General features: G+C 38.8%; 1 protein-coding gene across 1 annotated transcript; it reads left to right on the forward strand.

The window, feature by feature from the left end:
• Window positions 1–1,028: 1,028 nt before the first annotated feature.
• LOC100053110 (interferon alpha-4) lies at window positions 1,029–8,272 on the forward strand. Its single transcript, XM_070248441.1, has 2 exons — window positions 1,029–1,578; window positions 8,253–8,272. The coding sequence occupies exons 1-2, from the start codon at window positions 1,029–1,031 to the stop codon at window positions 8,270–8,272; spliced, it is 570 nt and encodes a 189-aa protein (XP_070104542.1).
• The last annotated feature ends 11,012 nt before the right edge of the window (window positions 8,273–19,284 follow it).

The following is a 19,284-nucleotide window of genomic DNA, read 5'->3' on the forward strand; positions in this document are numbered from 1 at the left end:
TCTTGTGTATCATATAAGAAGCATTGACATTGAGTTCATGGAATAGACGCAAAATGTATGCAAGATCAGTGCTGCAATATCTATGGTGAATGGATGGTTCACTGGCAGACTCTCCCCCATCATTTGCTCCATCTCAAAGTCATGCTGTGAGAGGCTGCCTTCGCTTACTGATGAGCTGCCATTAGCTTTCTGTGGATGTTGCTTATGTTTGAGCCTTAGTGCTTCTGAGGGTGAGGTGGGGTTGAGAATTAAATGCAAATCGTCTATATTTTATTATTTAATCCATAAAGTTAAATAAACATTAGTACTTATATTGATGGCAGAAAAGAAGCAATATTATCAGAGAGCTGGTGAAGTTAAAAATTATTTTCTGACATGAAGCAAAAGTGACAGTCATGTACATAAAAACACATGTTAAGAAAATATTGTTTTTAGCAGCTCTGAAAGATTTTAAGTATATCATTACTGGTATTGTGATTATGTATTTATGTAAAATTTGAATTTGAATATATAATTTGGTACACTACTATTTATATAAGTAAATATATTACATTAAAAATCCTGCAAACTTACCTATGAAGTTAAATTAAATGTCATTAGCATTCAAATTTAAATTTTAGCTTAAAATTCTAGGTTATTCTTAATCTTGCATTGAATAAGAAAAGTAAAGTTTGCACTTCTTTTTCTATGTATAAAGTAGAGATATATAGATATAATGCATATCTGTATGTACAGTATATCTGTGTTACTAAGTTTTCTTGAGTGGTTCAATCAGGAAAACACATAAGAAGACTCTGGGGGCAGGAGGCAATAAAGAAAAATACAAATGGTTGAGAAGCATTGCTCTAAATCATTGTAGAAAGTGCATAAAGGAAAGCAAAAACAGAAGTAGAAAGTAAGGGAAACGTTCAGAAAATGGAAACTCATGTGTGCCCTATTTAAGACACATGCACAAAGAAAGGTTTTCAGAGAACCCAGAGACAGGGTCACTCACCTGAGCCAGGCCAGCAGCATCTGCAAGATCCCCAATGGCTCTACCATTTTCCTTACTGATGGCCCTGGTGGTGCTCAGCTGCCACTCCAGCTGCTCTCTGGGATGTGACCTGCCTCACACCCATAGCCTGGGCAACACAAGGGTCTTGATGCTCCTGGGACAAATGAGGAGAATCTCCCCCTTCTCCTGCCTGAAGGACAGAAATGACTTTGGATTCCCCCAGGAGGTGTTTGACGGCAACCAGTTCCGGAAGGCTCAAGCCATCTCTGCGGTCCATGAGACGATCCAACAGATCTTCCACCTCTTCAGCACAGACGGCTCGTCTGCCGCCTGGGACGAGAGCCTCCTAGACAAGCTCTACACTGGACTCTATCAGCAGCTGACTGAGCTGGAAGCCTGTCTGAGCCAGGAGGTGGGGGTGGAAGAGACGCCCCTGATGAACGAGGACTCCCTGCTGGCTGTGAGGAGATACTTCCAAAGAATCGCTCTCTATCTGCAAGAGAAGAAATACAGCCCTTGTGCCTGGGAGGTCGTCAGAGCAGAAATCATGAGATCCTTCTCTTCATCCACAAACTTGCCGCAGAGTTAAGGAGGAAGAAATGACACCTGGTTCAACATGGAAATGCTTTTCATCGACTGATAATATCACACTTCCACTTGCTCTGCCATGTCAAGGACTCAAGGATTTCTGCTGTAATCGTGATCTGAACTCAATCAAATTTGTCAAATGTTTTCAAGCGTATTAATGAATATTGTGTTTAACCCTGCGGACACTAGTCTGATACAGATGACCCGGCTGCTCTATTTATTTATTTAAATATTTATTTATTTAATTATTTATGAGATTTAAATTATTTTTGTTGCTATAACATTATGTGCACCTTTACATTGTAGTTTAATATAACAAAATGCATTCTTTATATTTAGCCAATTTATTATTTTCTGTGTTCATTAAATCTTTACTGTAGAAAATATCTTCTATTTGTTTATTCTTTAAAAAAGAAACACCACACCTGAGTGTGCAAGCTGATTAAAGAATGGATGGCACTATTCATTTACCATCATTGTTATATTCAAGTTAGAAGTAAAAATAGACTTCCTCTAAGCCTGGTTGTATGTTGACCTCAGGATATGAGGTGAACACAACAAATACAGTTCCTGCTTTCTTGTATGTTTGTTTTTTGCGGGAAAAGTAACCTAAAAACACTAACCAATTGATTGGTAATTGAATACTAGTTATTTTAAAATTAACACTAATTAATGTTAGAAATTATTATCAGTTAGGTTTAATGCTAAAATGGGAAGGGAGAAAAATGGAATTCTCTCAGCACAAGCTGGATCGAGTCATGTCAGGTTGTAAGAACAAAAGTGGTAGATATTCTCTGTATTTTCCCAGTAGACATCTAAGTGCAAATGTTCGCAGGATAGTTGAGTTTACAATTTACAAGCAATTCCACAAACTGCAGAGTATACGAAGGAAAGTGGTCACCTGGGAAGAGAGGGTATGGGAATGAGAAAGGACTTAAATTGGTTGCTAGGACCTTCAACCTTAAAAGTGAGGGAAGAACCACAAAGAAAACAGGTGGAATAGCCATGCATTTTCAGAACGAGAGAGAATGGAGAGAAGACCATGTTTAAAGACTGAAACCGCTTAGAATACTCAATGTATTAATGAAAAATGTGGATGGAAACTGCCCAGCACACTGGGAAATAGATGGCATTGGTGACTTCAGGGACAGTTGATTTCGTGGAACTAGTCACCAGAACCACACTGGAATAGGGGGAAGGGTGAATAAGAAATGTTAATGACAATATATAGAAAATAGCTTTGAGAAGTTTGCCTTCTGAAGTGGGGGAGAAAAATAGGTCTGACCTATAATACAGCGTGGATTATTTTTTCTCTGCATCATTTTCCCTCTTTTGAAATATATTTGCCTCTGGATAGATTTCATGGAATCGATATATTGGCAAATCATATTAATATGTTTAATGTTTTATTTACTTTAAATCATGGCATATTTAGTTACTTATGATGGTCGTTTATCAATATTTTGATTAGTACTATGTTGAAGGTCAGTAGGCTGCTCTGTTGATTGAAACCACCTACTACATGAGGAAACAGATGGAACTGACCTTAGTGTGAGTTTGTTTGGTGGAATTAATGAGCAGAAACCACACTGGACTAGTGGAGCAGGTGATAAGAGAAGAGAACTCCTGCTGTCATTTTTCTTACCTGGGGATTCACTTTATTTCTTCTGCCATATTCAGACTGACATTTGTTTTCTTTTTGCCCCAGTGCATCCAAATGCAAGGACAGCTTTCTAAGAAAGTTGAGTGGAGAAAGAAAAAATGATGTATTGAAAATGATGGAAAATAATGATACAGGCCCATTATCTTTCCAGTTTTACTTCCCTGTTTTGATACTAACTTCAGGATGAAATAGAAAGTATCTCAGAAACAGCAAGAAAGTCCTTGCCCAGAAAAATACTAAATTAAAATGAACATAGAAAATTATGACGACTCTAAAAGTAATAAACCATTGGTGACCTCTGGGAGAGTTGATTTGGTAGAATTAATCACCAGAAACCACACTGGAACAGGAGGAAGGGTGAATAAGAGAAGTTAATGATGACATAGAAAATAGCTCTGAGAAGCTTGCCTTCTGAAGTGAAGGACATAATATATTTAAATACTCTTCTTGGTAAGCACTCACTGCTTCTGTCTGAGAAGTCATAATACTCTCCATCTTGGTCACACCTAAGTCTCTTCAGCACTCACATTGCAACTATTGGTTGCAAAGAAAGAGAAGAGAAGAGGTTCTTCAGTCTGGGCTGGAGGTGAGAAACGGAGTTGTCCTTGGGAGTGAGGACAGCAGCCTGGCCAGAAGAGGTCTCCCATGGAATCAGTGAGGTCCTAAAGGAGGAAAGTCAGAGCCTATATGGCTGGAATCTGTGAGTTGATTTTTGTTTATTCTTAATGATTTTGAAATAAATCATTAATTAAATAAACTAGAGAAAGACTGAGAGAATTTATCATTAAAAGATCCCTGTGATAGTAGGTATTAGTGCTTTACTTTATATGAAAGAACAATCATCTGAAGGCCCTAATTTAAGGAAGTCTTAAAGAGGAATGCTATTGCTACATATGTGGTTACATCTAAAAAATAATTGCACAAACAATAATAATAATGTCTAATTCTTAGGAACTAAAACATGGTAGAACTAAAATACTGTGATCATAATTAAAGTATCTTTAGATTTTTCCATAGATGAGTAAAGATGTTGATTTTTCCTTTGAGCTTTTTGAAATGTCTGTTGAAAGCTATGGATTGTTAAATAACTAGGTAAAAAGAAGAGATTTAAAGCACATAAAAGAGGGGAAAGCTTAATAAATCAGAAAATATAAGTATAAAACATGTAATATGATAGAAGTAAACCTAAATATATCAGCAATCACTATAAGTGGTCTAAATTTTATGGTTGGAGAAATAGATTTTGGGGGATACCTCAAAAACAATTTTCAGTACTTCCACTACTGATCATGATATAGTTACAGAGACTACTTTTACCTCTCATCTTAAACAACAACAAAAAGAAGAAAATATATGGAACAATACTTTTCAGACAAAGGGTAATGTAGGACAGGACAGTAATCCCTGACAAAGGGAAACGAATGAGGTGAGCTCTATAATTGTTCCAATTTACCTGCTGGAGAGAAATCATAGGCTGTGCAGGGAATGGGTATCCCCATAAGCTGTGTTGAGTTGTTCTTCTTAAACTCACAAGAAAATTCAAGAGTTAAAAATAAATAGGCTTCCAGAGGTCTGCAGTTAATGGATTAATAAAGTTATTTTTACTATATTTCATTGAGGAAATCACTCATGAAATCTTAGACTTTTTTTCAATTGGCAGAAAAATCTACTCCCTTCTAACTAATTAATAGGGATTTTGTCTATTCTTCTTTAGAATTTAAAGTCAGTTCATTGGGCTCATACCACACTCTTTTGCCATACAAAACAATAGACAGCAATTCTTTGGCATTTTAAGTGGAATTCAGCATCCTTTGTCATCTCATTCTCCTTGTAACCTCGGGCCCTCCAGAACCAGTTAAACCGACCCCATGTCTTATCAACAGAGTGATTAAGAATTGCCTTTTGGAAAATAGGCAAGGTCATGTTACCAGAGCATGGGCAAAAGAAGAAGTCTAGATATGAAATGACTGTAGAGCCAAAGATCCTCCTCCCCATGGAAGCCCAGAATCAGGACAGGACCAGAACTTGAAAGTAGGACTCTTACAAGAAGCAAGAGGTCCCTTATTCAGGAAGATCTGATGTTAAAATTCCTTCTCCACCTCATCACAGATGTTTAGAACCCTGCCATAAATGACAGCTTGTTCTCACTAATCTCTTAAATTGCACCCAAAATCCTGAATTGGGGAGACAGGTCTGAGGGCACAGGGCCCCTGTTCTCCCTGCAGGTCAATCTCTCAGAATAAAGCTGATCTCTTTTCCCAAAGGCTGATGCTGTAATTAATTGGCTTGTTTAAGTGCATCAGGCAAGTGAACCCCAATTTTTTGTGGTAACAAACCATGAAAGGACAAGATCCTTTGACTACCTGTCCAAGGCTCTGGAACCCCTGGCAGGGTGTGGGGTCTTTTCACTGAGGCTAAGTGGCTGCTTAGAGGAGTTTTTCTAGAGACTCAGCTGACTGGATTCCTGTTTCTGTGCTGCAGAGCCCCAGGCCTCAAGGCATTTTTTCCTTCCTTTGGGAGAAGAAACAGCTTCTGGATCAAGCTGTCACTTGGATCTGGGTGAGTAACCTTAAGAAAGCAACTGTCCCTTCCCTCATCTTACTAGTTTGATTTCCTGGAAATACAGGTTTAGCTTGTATTCTGAGGAATCTTTGTGAGCTGAGACCCCAACCTGGGGCCTGAAACACCCAAGATAATTAGAGGCAGGATAAAAGTTTCACTCATTAAGTTGCTACTAGATCTGGGAAAGTCCTGGCACTGGCTAAGAGTTATCCCTGGAAGTCTGGTTTGGGGTAGCTCCTGGCACTGGTTCGGAGCTACTTCTGGAAAACTAGCTAGTATTCTAGTCTGTGTTATATGCAGAATGTAGCGTGTGCTAATGTTTGTCTGAATTGAGTTGGCTCTTTTGGGGACTGAGTTTCCCAGTACCTATAACAAACTCTCTTTAGAAATTATCTTGTTTGTTTTGGCCACCTTGGGGAAAGTCCCCTAAAATGGGGATAACTGTAATCAGCTGGCAAGATAACCCATGATAATTTAAAATTACAGTGGCTGCTTTGTGTTCATTTTGAGCTTTTGAACCAAGAAACAAATTTTTTAAGAGTCAAGGGCTCCACCTTTTAACCTAAAGTTTCCAGAAGCTGCAAATGTTTACAAAGAGCTGCAGCATCTAACTAAGCTTGTTTTGTGTCCTGCAGGCTTGGCTTGATAATCGTCAGGTGTGAGGGGTCCCAAAACTATGGTCGGACAAAAATGTGGTTGCACTCCGTTTTGTGGTCAGCAATGGTCAGAAATGTGGGCTGCACTTCTTTTTGTGGCTAAGGGCCCTACCAAACTGCCGTTGGCCTCAGGGGAATTATATTGGCCGTTGGAAAGAAGCCTTGGCTTGGCCTTCATTGGGAGGGTTTTGGCTTCAGGGACACCCCAAATTTTTGTGATCAGATTCTAGCTGCAGCATAAATATACTTTTGCCTGGCAGTGTCTAAATTCTGAAACAATGGGAAAATGCTAATTTGATCCCAACCTGTAGCCCCTTGTGCTTCATTCTCCCAAATTGGGTGACTTTTAGCTACAAGTACTTAGTACGAACAACTGAGTACTCTTTGGTTTATTGATCTTTCTCCTCCCAGAGAAGGTCACTATCTTCCCTTGTCTCTGTCTCTGTGCCATTTGTCATAAAAAGGAAAACACCATGGGGCAAGACACAGGCATCTCCATAAGCCTGTTGTCTGTGCAGGCTGCAGTAAACTTTGCTGTAGAGCCTGCCTATGGAGTATGTGCTTAAGGTAGAAACTGTTGCTAAGTGGCATCCTGGAAGCCAAAAATGGCCACAAAATTGGTGGGCACAGGTTGACCAGTTAAGAGCAATTAGGGCACCTGCCACCTCAAGACGACTCTTGTAATAGGACAAGTTGGTCACAGAAGGGGATAGATGATGACAGGGTCCCCCACCACCCTTAAGAAAACATCCATGCAACATGGTACTCTGTAAAGCACACACAAATCCCTAACCCCGTGGCAGCTCTCTCCTACATAGTAGTCTGGCTCCAAGAGACCCAAAGTCTAGATAAAGCTGTTAATGTGCATATAAGATGAAGTTTTCTTTGTTTTGTCTTGTTCTATGTCTTGAGAGCTGGTTTTGTGACCTCTTTGGTCTCTACCATCCAGAGGATGCATGTTCCGGCATGCATCTTGGCAGCCAGTCAAGTAGACTGGAGTTCTGAGATGTACTCTCTGGCTGGCTGTATCCATTCTCAGGAGAGTTTGCCATGAGGGGTCCCAGTCCATCTGGGGCTTTGTTTCTCAACCTTCATTGCTTGTTAGTGCACTACAACCTGTGCAGCAGAAGCCTTTGTTTTCTGGAACTATTTTTGGAAGTGAACTTTCTAGATCTTGTGAGGGCAGCTTCTTTTGCACTGTCTTTTGGGGAGGGCTCTTGCATCCATGGTTAAGCTATAAATGCTTATTGGTTTGAGTTGCTATTAAGATCCTACTTGCCAATGGTCAGAGGATGGGACCTTAAATTGGAAAAACTTCTAAATTGAAAAAATGTAGCTGAAAGGCTGGGCTAAACTCTTTCCAGTTTTGGGGGGAAACTGGCAACAATCACCTTTGTCTTGCAAATCCCTACAGAGCCAGATGCATGGCTCTAGACGTTGGTTCAAAGTTCACTTGTCTTTTTCCAATCCCAAAGCCTCACCTGTTCCTCTCAAAATGCTTGGAGATATTGGGATGTTAGAAACTAAGACAAATATGCCCCAGAAGCTCTACCTTGGAGAAAATTTGAGTGGTTTCTCTGTGTCTTTGTGATGTATTTGGACGGGTAGATCGACCTGGAAAGTCATTTGAGTTACAACCCAATTTATGAGACATTAAGAGCAACTGTCCTTAAAAAAAATCCTTAAAAGACTGGAAATGCAGCTAGGTAGTTCAGATTCCACCCACTTCCCTTGTCTTTAAGAGCTTGCAAACCCTCAGGGGACTGTCTAGCCCATCACTAATTCCTAGGACTGAAGAAGAAAAAATGAAAAAGGCAAGAAAAATGGCTGTAAGAATGCCCTTGCCAAAAATCTAGCATCTTAAGAGACTTCTCAACAACTATTAGTAAAAAGGCTTAAAACAAAATTTGAATTCACAACCAGGGAGCCTTGTATTCATGGCATTAACTTTAATACAATAGCTATGGAGTCGCTGTGTATGTGTGTCTATATATATTTATGTGTGTATGATACCATACTTCCAGATGGTATAATTTCTAAAGAGCTCTATTCAATTGGCTTAAAGTAAGTTCTTATATAAATTATTTCTAAGTGTAATGGCAATTAACCAAAATTTCTTTCAAGTTAACACGATATAAATTAATCTTTGGTAAATGAAAGCTTATTTAAGATTGTTGGCTTGATTGAAATAGGCATCCTCAAAGTTACCAGCATTGGATATGATGCAGACATGTAGTCTGGGTTTACTAGTCAAATAAGATTATGTTATCCCTGTTACAAATTTGTCAGAAAAATAATAGCTTAGAATGATTACTGATTTTGTCTGATGTCTCAAAGTCTTTATAGGCAATCTAAATAATTATTGGAAACAGGTAAACTAAATAAACGGAAAAAAGGTAAAAGTTTTGGGGGAAACTTTTTAACAATGATTGTTATCACATATGTCCTTAAAACAACTTAAAATGATGGCTAACTTCCTTAGCGTCACATAAAGTTTTTGTGAGTAATCAAAATATGATTGTTACAAACATGGTCTAGATGCAAGTGAAATAAGAGTTTATAGATAAGCTTTTAGCAATAATTATAGCTTATGACATGTGTTCTTAAAATAGCTTCCAAAACCTTTTTGGTAACTTGAAACTTTCAAGTTTTGCTATGTTAAATTAAATGATAAAAATTTATTGAGTATCTAGACCATTTCCAAATAAGGTAAAATATTAGATGTTAATTATTAATATAGGTTTAGCTACTTTCCGCTTCTTATTACAGAGAAATTAAAATATGTTTGGGTCTACTAGTAAATATGTATTGTATTTTATTAAAAGACTGTACTATGAAGTAACATGATTCTAGAAATTATGAAAAGTGTTTATAAACTTGCCAAGCCACAGAATGCTAACATAAAAGAGAGCTCATGATTGCTTACTTCTTAGCTTTCCATGAAATTAAGGTCTGTATGGGTTAGGAATTTCAATTGCTATGTGTAATTAAAACTGCTGAAAATTAGTAAGGAAAACAACTTTGTATTCAAGGAAAGTAAGATGTATGTTTTCAGTAAAGAAGATCTAAAAATGGAAATATTTGTTTGTTTTGTTAAGAAAGATAAATTTGTCCTAAAGTACTAGGAGGTAAGAAAGAAGGCAAGGGACAAATTCTGAATGTAAAAAAAGAAAGTTATAGAACATTGTGGAGGAGGAACCCTGAGGAAGGAATTGTGCATGGTCAAGTTGGCTAAGATTGTAATGAATTTAATTAAGTAAATAAGTTTAAATATCAAAAGTAAACTGGTGCAAAATTAGAATTTGGTGGTTTTCTCTCTTAAAAAGATAATTTTCTTGGGGCCATCCTCATGGCATAGTGGTTACATACACACATTCTGCTTTGGCAGCCTGGGGTTCGTGGGTTCAGATCCTGGGCACAGACCTACACACGGTTCACTACCCCATGCTGTGGCAGCATCCCACATACAAAATAGAGAAAGATGGGCACAGATGTTAGCTCAGTGACAATCTTCTTCAAGCTAAAAGAGGAAGATTGGCAACAGATCTTAGCTCAGGGCCCATCTTCTTCACACAAACAAAAACAAGATAATTTTCTTGAACTTTTAGTCTGCTCTTGATAAAGAGATTATGAAAGGATTTTTTCTTTGAGTAGCCTACCATAAGGGTAGGTATTTTATGTTTCATCAAAATAAATTTCCAGTATGGTTTTCATGAGGTCTTTAATCATAGGTGTTAAGGTTTTTCTTACAGCTACTTAATTTTCTGCATTGGCCTGAAAATCTTTAATTGTCACCATGGTAAATTAGATAACTAAATATTGTTTCTTAGGGACCTATGATATCATGTTGGTAAATGTTATTGATATAAGTGTTTTAAAAAATTATATAACATTCCTAAAATTCTGATCTGTCCTGGTTGTCAGCTATAATTCTAGTTATTGTCTTGAAGTGTTGTATGTTACAGAAATAGCCAAATTTCTTTGTCAATTGCCCTTTTGAGTCTTTTGTCATTTGCAGATTTTTATGTTTCATCTTCAGAGAGATTCATGGCAAGGACTCTTACACTTGCTCTAGAATACAGATTTCTGATAAAATTTCAGATCATAAAACTGAACTGGGTAAGAAATTACAGTACTCTAAAGGAGAAACTGTTAACAGAAGATTAAGACAGAATCGGTTACACAAGACTGAATGAACTGATGAGGATGATTATAATTTTTATGATTCTTCATCTGAGATATTGCTGATTTTTTTGATGTTTTATCTTTTCCAGATTTAAGGAAAGCTTTTTCTCCTTTTTCTTAAGTTAACTATGACTTAAAGCAATTTGGTAAATTATACCTTTGTAAGCAGAACTGAACTGTTTATCTTTTTTCTCCCTAAATGATTCCTCCAGAATTTAGAAGCTCTTATTGAGTACTGTTTTGATGGAAATACAGCTATTTGCATAAGTTCAATAAAAACCTGTTCTCCTTATAACAGGACATAATTGGAAACATTGGCTATATTACCAAAGCTTTGACTGGAATGCCATATTTGAAAGAAAAATGCAGACTCAGATATGACAAGACAGCTTTTGAGGAACAAAGGTTGACTTTATGGAATAAAGCTACCTGGAAATGTTGGCCTGGTACCTTGCTTACAGCGTTCCCAGAAACCTTACCACTTGCCTAAGGCAGGTTACTTCCCTGGTAGGTACAAGGACCCTCAGGATATTCTGGGGAAGCTTAAGAGTAGAGAGGGATCCACCCAAATCTATAGGTATTGCAGGTGGGGGTCTGATGACAAGTCCCTGGTCTGGCTTTCCTGGCCTCAAGAGGCCTTTAAAGTTCAATCTAAGATTCCTTATAAAAAGTTCCAGCAAAGCAGATTTGAAAGAGCCTATGTAATCAATTGCTATTCTTGCTATACTTATGTAAACAATTGGGTTAAGCTTATTGAAACCAGACTTATTTTGAAAACCAATGAGTCTTGCTGTGGCTATCTTTGGTTAAAATGAGGATGATTTTAGAGGGAAAAATTATTTTTTAATAAAAACTACAGTATACATTCATGGATATTAGATTCTAGTTCTATTAATTGTCTTTGAGGTTTTGTTTTCTACCTGTAAACTGGACCAGATGCTGAATTCTTCTAGTCTCCTGAAATATCTGGCTACAAATCTCCAAACTGATGTTTTCAATTTTTCCATCATTTTCATTTGGAATCATTGAGAACTGAAACTCACCTTTCTCCAGAAGCCCTGCAAACTGAAGCTGGACAACTTGCTATAAACTTAAGATGCATGTCTGTTGTTGTGTAACCCTTTCAGAAAGATACCTGAACACCCAATGACATCATCAGAGATGTTTAAAATTGCAAAAGATACTTCGACCCTGACATCTAGAAATCCATTGACTGGCTGCGCCTTTGGCTCAGAAACTTGTCTATAATTTGCTCCAACCATTAGCCTTGCTTTTCTTTTTGTTTCTCTATAAATGCTTCTTATTAAATACCTGGTTATTTGCTTACACAATGTAGGTCTAACTGTGGGAGCCCATCTGCCTCACCATCTTACTAAGAGGCTACTTTAATGAGATGGAACAACATACACTCCTTATCAGCAGGAAGAAGGTAGAGCAGTCATCTCCCTATATCCCTGAAGATTGAGGAATGAAAAAAAAAAGGGGAGATTTCTAACCACAGACCCTCCAGGGTCAGTTCAAGTGACCCTATCTCTCATCAACAGAGTGGTTAAGAACTGCTTTATGGAAAATCTGCAAAGTCACATATCCAGGACATGGACAAAAGAAGAAATCTTAACCTGAAATGACTGTGGAACTAAAGATACTCCTTCCCACAGAACCCAAGGACTGGGACATGACCAGAATTTGAAAGTCAGACTCCTATCAGAAGCAAGGGATCCCTCACTCAAGAAGATCCAGTGTTAAAATTCCTTTGCCACCTCATCATATAGGTGACTTTGTGGCCACAAAACAACTGTTGAACCCTGTCATAAATGTTTAAAAGCTTACCATAAATGTTTGAAGGCCACCAATCAAAACCTGTCCCACTAGCATTTCTGTGTGCCAGCCTGTTCTCCCTAACCTCTTAAATTTTGCCCCAAATCCTGAATTGGGGAGACATATCTGAGGGCACATGCCCCCTGTTCTCTTTACAGGTCAATCTCACAGAATAAAGCTGATCTTTTTTCCCAAAGGCTGATTCCATAATCAATAGCTTGTTTATGTGCACCAGGCAGAGACCCAAAATTTTGTGCAGTAACATCCTCAATGATTTCATGCCATGGCCACTCATTGGTTCATAAATCCCATGTGCATTTCTATCCTTCACTCCCTCTAATGGTGTCTTCCAGACAAGTCATTATACTGACTCTCCCTAATGTTTGTGCTTGGATCTTGGGTACATTTCAATAGTTCATCCCTTCAGATTTATATTTCTCTCCAGTTGTGTGAGTGTAATCCAAATAGGGCTGTTGGGAAGATTGAGTTAATATTCTAAAGAATTTAGAATAGTGGCTAGTCCATTATAAGTACACATAAAATTCAGTTATTATTTTTCATGTCACGATTACTATTATCCAGATTAAGATCAGAACCTTTTGAAATCACCTAATTCCCTTTCTTATAACTCTAGATTTCTCAAGGCAATCTCTCCATTGTCTGAGTAGATTTATCAACTAGGTAGACAGCTCAGGCAAGGGCTGATACCCACTATCTTGCCAGAGAGGGTTAGTGTTGTAGCAAGTGGTGTTGTCTGTGAGCTGGTTGATGAGGCTTCTTCCTTCTCTCCTCAGAGGTGCTCACACATGGATTAAATGAAAGAAAAATCAGATGGCTGGTGTTGCAAAATTTAAGACAGGCCATTGACTCAGGAGTTGGTCTTGGAGCTTCTAGCAGAAGCAGCCATTGTCCTGCCTTTGAGTTATTCAACACTGGCCTTCTTTCTTCCCCTCTGTCTTACCCTGGTGCCCAACTTTGCAGCAGTGAATTTTGCTAACTTAGAATATATCATTTTGTTAGGAGAAAATCACTTCCCTTTTTTGACTTTCACAACATTCAGACTTACATTTGTTTTCTTTTTGCCACAAAACAACAGCTGAATTTTACTTTCTATGAAAGCTGACATGAGAAACAAAAAATCTGAAGTCCTGAAAATGACAGAGATTGCAGCCTCTTTGCCTTTCTTTTACTTACTTTGTTGTTCTCACTTCATCATGAATTAGAATGTAATGCAGGAGCAGAAAGACAAATCTTGCCCATTGATTCACTGAGTGAAAAGAAGGTACAAAAATTTTAAATAAAAAATCTTCAAGTAAAGAAAAGAAGGACATTTCTCTCTGACTTAGTAGCTTTGGTCACTGCCCTGCATTCTCAGAGGGAGATAGAGACAGAGGAACAAAGAAGCCCACTGGAATCCACTGAGTGATAAAAAAGCAAAGATCATTACTTTCTGTAACATAAGCTTCTAATGAGAGACATCACAATCATTGAATCCCCTGTGCGCAGCTTGGAAAACTCAAGATTAACAAGTGTTCAATAGTTTAAGTAAAAGAGTTGAATAGTAACATCTGTACTTGGCAACATAAAAATTATGTGCCTACGAAAGGTGAAATGACTGCAATTGGGGAATTCCTCCACCTTCTTAGACAAAACAAATGTTTGCTGTCACTACCGAAGGGCTGTTGACACTTTTGAGACCTGGGGACTCAGGTCAGGAGAGCAGGAGGTCATCACTGAGAACTGGGGTCCTTCACTCAAACAGTCTAGGAGCAATGAGAAGGTCCTGAAGGATAAATTATTTTGCCAACACAGAAACAGGCCCCTCCACAGAAAAGAAATGTTGAAGTCCTCAGGATGTGGTCAGCCTGCCCTCAGGGTGTGAGTCCAAGAAAGTTCAGGAAGAGGCCTCTGTCACTCTGGAGGAGAAGGTGGTCCTAGATGTGATATGTACCTTGTGAGTGAGGTGGTACTGGGAAATAAATTATCTTGGATTTGAATCGCCACACCCATCTGCTCCTGAAAAGAACCAGGACTCCTACAGGTGGTGTTGACACAGCCTGAGGGGCACCATAGGCCTCCAGTAAGAAAATGGTAGAAAGAAAGGACAATGTCTCTGTTAGTCCCAAACTTGTGGCCCCCGGGAAGCATAACCACATGGACCTGGATGAATGAGTTCTTGAAGGAAGAGAAACAGTAGAGAAGCTTATTCTTTAATAATCATCAGCCTCTGCTGTGAATCAAACAGTAAGTAAAACCCAATCCTTGGTTCTAAAGAGCTTAACTGCCCAAGGTGGTCTGGTAAATCCCTCAATGAATGCAGAAACTATTAGGGCTGAGGGAGCCTGCCCCCCTATGTAAAGTGAAGAGGGAAAAATGGGGCCTAAGATGGGGCCTAGAAATGTGCCCTAGACAGAGAAGACAATATTTATATATGAAAAAGAGAATGTGTGTGTGAGTATTTCCATAGCTATATCACTTCTGACTTTAGGACAAAGACCTTTCTCATTTGATTGAAAAGTATCCTTTTGGATTGGAGCATGCAAAGTTTACTGGGAAAATTAAACTTCTATTGCAAAATTAATGGTTTGGATTGATGACATCTCCTTACGCTATGTGGAGAATACATATATGAAAACAAAAAAGGAAATTAAAGTATGGAAAAATGTTTAGAAAGTGAAAATTATTGTGTTTCCTATTTAATGGCCATGCTTGGAAAGAATGTCATCAGAGAACCTTGGGACCAAGGTTCACAGATGCCCAGCTCAGCCAGGCCAGCAGCACCCTCGTTTTCCCCATGGAAAACCATCCCCATCAACCATTCCTTTAATCAGTAACCAGTCAGAAAGGGGGCAGTGAAATCAGTCATTTGCTGGTCTTCATGTCCCAGTGAAAGTCAGTGAGTTTCAGTATCTCCAGAGTCAAAATATTTTTCCTTAATTCCTGAGTTTTCCTGTCAACTTGTTAATGAAGAAAAAGAACCAACTTGATTCCAGGGCCTAAATTACTTTTATTTATTTTCCTACTATCCTTGAAAAGGCCAGAAAGAGGATATTATTTCTTTTAAATTTAATCTTCTCAGGGAAACTATTCTTAAGGCAGTAGGCCATCCTGCCTGGTTTCTTAGGAAACCCACATACACTTTAATGCAAAAATGGTTGTGTAATACCTATCAGACAGGGGCTGATGAGGAAAGAAAGGATCTACTGGTGAATCCAGACTCATTAAATGTGTAAACATGTTTTGATTTTACACTTTGTAATATGTTGACTGAAGATTTGTTTCTCAGTACAAGATATTTCTGTACACATTTAAAATTATTACAAATGTTTAGGCATAGAAAGACTTAATATGTGATTATGACAAGTATCAAAGAAAAAAATTCTCTCAATTTGTTGTCTGATTTTACTAATTCATGGATTAATATTAAATCCTAGCCACCAATTATGCAAAAGTTCTTATTGACACAACTAGGAAAATTCCATTTTTCCTGTGCCAAACAGTTGTATTTTTTATTCAGAAGATAATCCATTTAATATTTTTAAAAAGTGTTCAAAGTTTATTTAAATTTTTCATTATGAAGCTTATCCTCAACACTGATAAACACCCTTGCATAAAATTGATCTGAGAAGAGAGGTTGAAGTTTGGCCTATCTCCATTCCCACTTCCATTCTCACATTTAGACTTTTTATCATTATTTTATGTCCCTTTTATGAATCCCAAACCTCACCAGAGTGCACTGCCCCAGGATGCAAAACCTCTTTGACACTAAACAGGGTACAATTCCAGAAGGCTTAGCTTTTGTGAGAAATTCCCATGATGCAAAGTAGAGAAAATATGCTTATGCTTTGTCAGTTACCTCCTCTCTCCTGTACCAACATCTACCTTTTTATTAGTTAGTTTTGATCAACATTAAATATGGTTAATTTTCCTCTTCTTCATGCTAAATATGACCATTCATTCCTCAGCCCTACAACCACCTGTATTACCTTGCTTCTGCCATTCTGTTCGTACCCAAACCTCTTGAACATTCTCTGCACTATCTGCCCCTACTTCTCCGCATGCAGCTCATTTCTGCACTCCCTGTTGTAACCAAAAGTTCAGTCTCTGAACCTGATGCCAATCCAAATAACGAGAACAGAGTCTTGAGTGGAGAGGACAGGTTTTTACTATGCTAGGCACAGGGAGCAATTCAAGGGCTCATGACTCAAAAATTGCTAGCTCCCCGATGAGGAACGGGTAGGGATTTTTATTTGGGGTTTTGGGTAGGGGAGGGGGGAACATGTAGCTTGTGCAGCTCTGTGCTTTCCCACCAGCCTGCGTTTGGCCTTGAGAGGCTGCTTGCAGCAAGGCAGGGGGGAGGGTGAGATAGGAGGATGGCAGGTGGGCGTCCTTCGCTGTTGTCTTGTCTTCTTGTTTGAGGCGGGTTCGAGCGCTGGGAGTCAAGGAGTTGAGGTCTGGGAAGCCTCCGCTCCTTGATATTCTTGAGACAGTGGCTTTCCTGGCAAACTCAAGGACACATGATTAGCTAAACTTTAGTGTGCCTCCAACTCCAGGCCACCTGGGCTTTTAACAATTTGTGACTCCCATTTAGTTGTAAAGCTCAAGGAGTCCAAGTTTAAAGAAACAGGTATTTACATATGAGTGGAGCTAGAGAAGCAGGAAAGGGGGTGGTGGGTTTTAGTTTTAACCTCATATACGCTGGGTTCAATGTGGGGGAACTGATATCAGGGCTGATGTTAAGAGCCTGTAACACTGTCATGTGGCTTCAGCCTCTTTGTTCTCCTGAAGCTGCTCAGCCGAGGTTTACAATACACTCCATCTTACTGAATTCAGAGATCACTGTCCGTCAGCCTGGGCTGACAGCTCAGAAGCATCTGACACTTTGGACCGCATACTCCTTTGAAAGTTGGACCTCCCTCTGGTTTCTGTGTCACCACCATCTTCTGCTTTTCTGCTCCTCCTCTCTTTCCTTTGTTGACTACTCCTTCTCATCCTGGGGAATTTTGGTGTTCCTCAAAATGCTAGGCATCACGTTCGTCCTCTGTACATGCGGTCTCAACCTTCCAAATAGTTTCAGATGCCATCTCTCTGATTATGACTTCCATGTGCATGTCTTTACCCAGATTCCTATCTCCAAACATTAGGCCCATATTTCTACCTGCTACCCTAGAATACCTCCACTTACTATGTCCAAACTTGACCACCATGCATTTTCATTGTATCTGGCACCCATCCCAGTGCCAACAAACAGAAGGTATATTTACAACTTATTTGTTGAAGTTTAAATTCCATGAATGTATAATACATTTCACTTTAGTTTCTTGTTCGTGCAACTGCTGAAACTGAATCAACCACCATTAGACATGATTTCTCCAAGAAAGTATATGTAAAACTGAATAATCTCTCATAGTGTCTTGGTGCATCTCCTTCAAAGTCCTAGAGAGAGTTCCTAATGACTTATCTGTCAATGACTTGGCCTGTCTTCTCTGCCAGAGCATGACATTAAAGAAGTAAATATCTTTGTTTTATTTACAAATTATACACAAACAAAAGTAAGTCACTTGGAGCAGAGATACTTCAAAATATTTCATGAATCAATGAAATGAATAAAACTGTTTATGTTCCTTTTGGATTTGAATGCAGATTAAAGGTGTAAGGGCACTTTGCATCTCTTTAAGAGTATGAGTGTGACCCAAGATTTAAAATGTAGATTGTATGGTTCCAGAGAAAATGAAAACAGAAGACGAAGCTGACCATATAACTTGAAGAACAAATTTTCTAAATACAACAATCATCATAGATACATAAATTCTAATTATTACAAATTAAAAACACAGTTTCTCCTGATTCAAAAGTAGTTTCCTCTTATTATTAAAAAAATCTGCAATAATGACTCAATACATTTAACAACTGATGCAGAAAGAAAGTCTTTGAATTGATTGAGTGAATATTTACAAGCTTGAGGCTACTTACAAGCAGGTAAGACTCCACTGTGGAAGATTGGGTCTAAGTTTCCTGTCCCAGGTTTTCTGTGACTTGATGACCCAGAGAAAGCACATACTGATTTTCACTTCTTGACTTCCAGTAGGACAATGTCCCGGGCACAGAGCTGTATTCTTTCTTTCTCACATAGAGACTGGTTCTTTGGAAAGACCTCTCCACAGCCAGGCTGGAGTCGTCATCGCCCAGGAGGCTCTTTTCCTCCCCCATCTCCTGCAGCAATCTGGTCTCTAGACCTTCCAACTGCTGATGGAGTCCAATGAGGAACTTCAGCTGTTCGTGCTGAAGAGGCTGAAGATCTGCTGGATCACCTCACGGACAAAGAGGTGGCCTGAGGTTTTTGAACTGGCTGCCATCCAGCTGTCTCAGGGAACCTGAAAACATTCTTGCCCTTCAAGCTGGAAAACAAGAAAGATTCTTCTGATTGGTGCAGAACTCTGAAGGCCTCCTGCTTTGGCGGGCCATGGGTCTGGGCCATGTCACAGCTAAGGGTGCAGACAGAGCTGGACATCGTCAACCTCAGTGTCATCAGTAAAGAGATTGGTAGGTCTCTGTTGAGCCTGGTAATGCAGATGTCTGGCTGTGCAAGCCTTTATCCAGCTCCTCTGAGCACCGTCTTGCAAAATGAGATTCTTAAATAGGCTAGAATTGTCATTTTCTGTACTTATCCCAATTTTGTTTCCACTTTTGTTCAATTTCTCTTCTATTTATGGGTCTCAGATAATGTCATGAGTTCAACACTTCTTTTGTATTATTACACTGGAAATTAAACATACTCACAGAAAATGACAGAAGTTTCAATGCAATAAGATGTATCC

Source organism: Equus caballus, chromosome 23 (genome assembly GCF_041296265.1).
Source record: "Equus caballus isolate H_3958 breed thoroughbred chromosome 23, TB-T2T, whole genome shotgun sequence".
Lineage (NCBI taxonomy): Eukaryota > Metazoa > Chordata > Mammalia > Perissodactyla > Equidae > Equus > Equus caballus.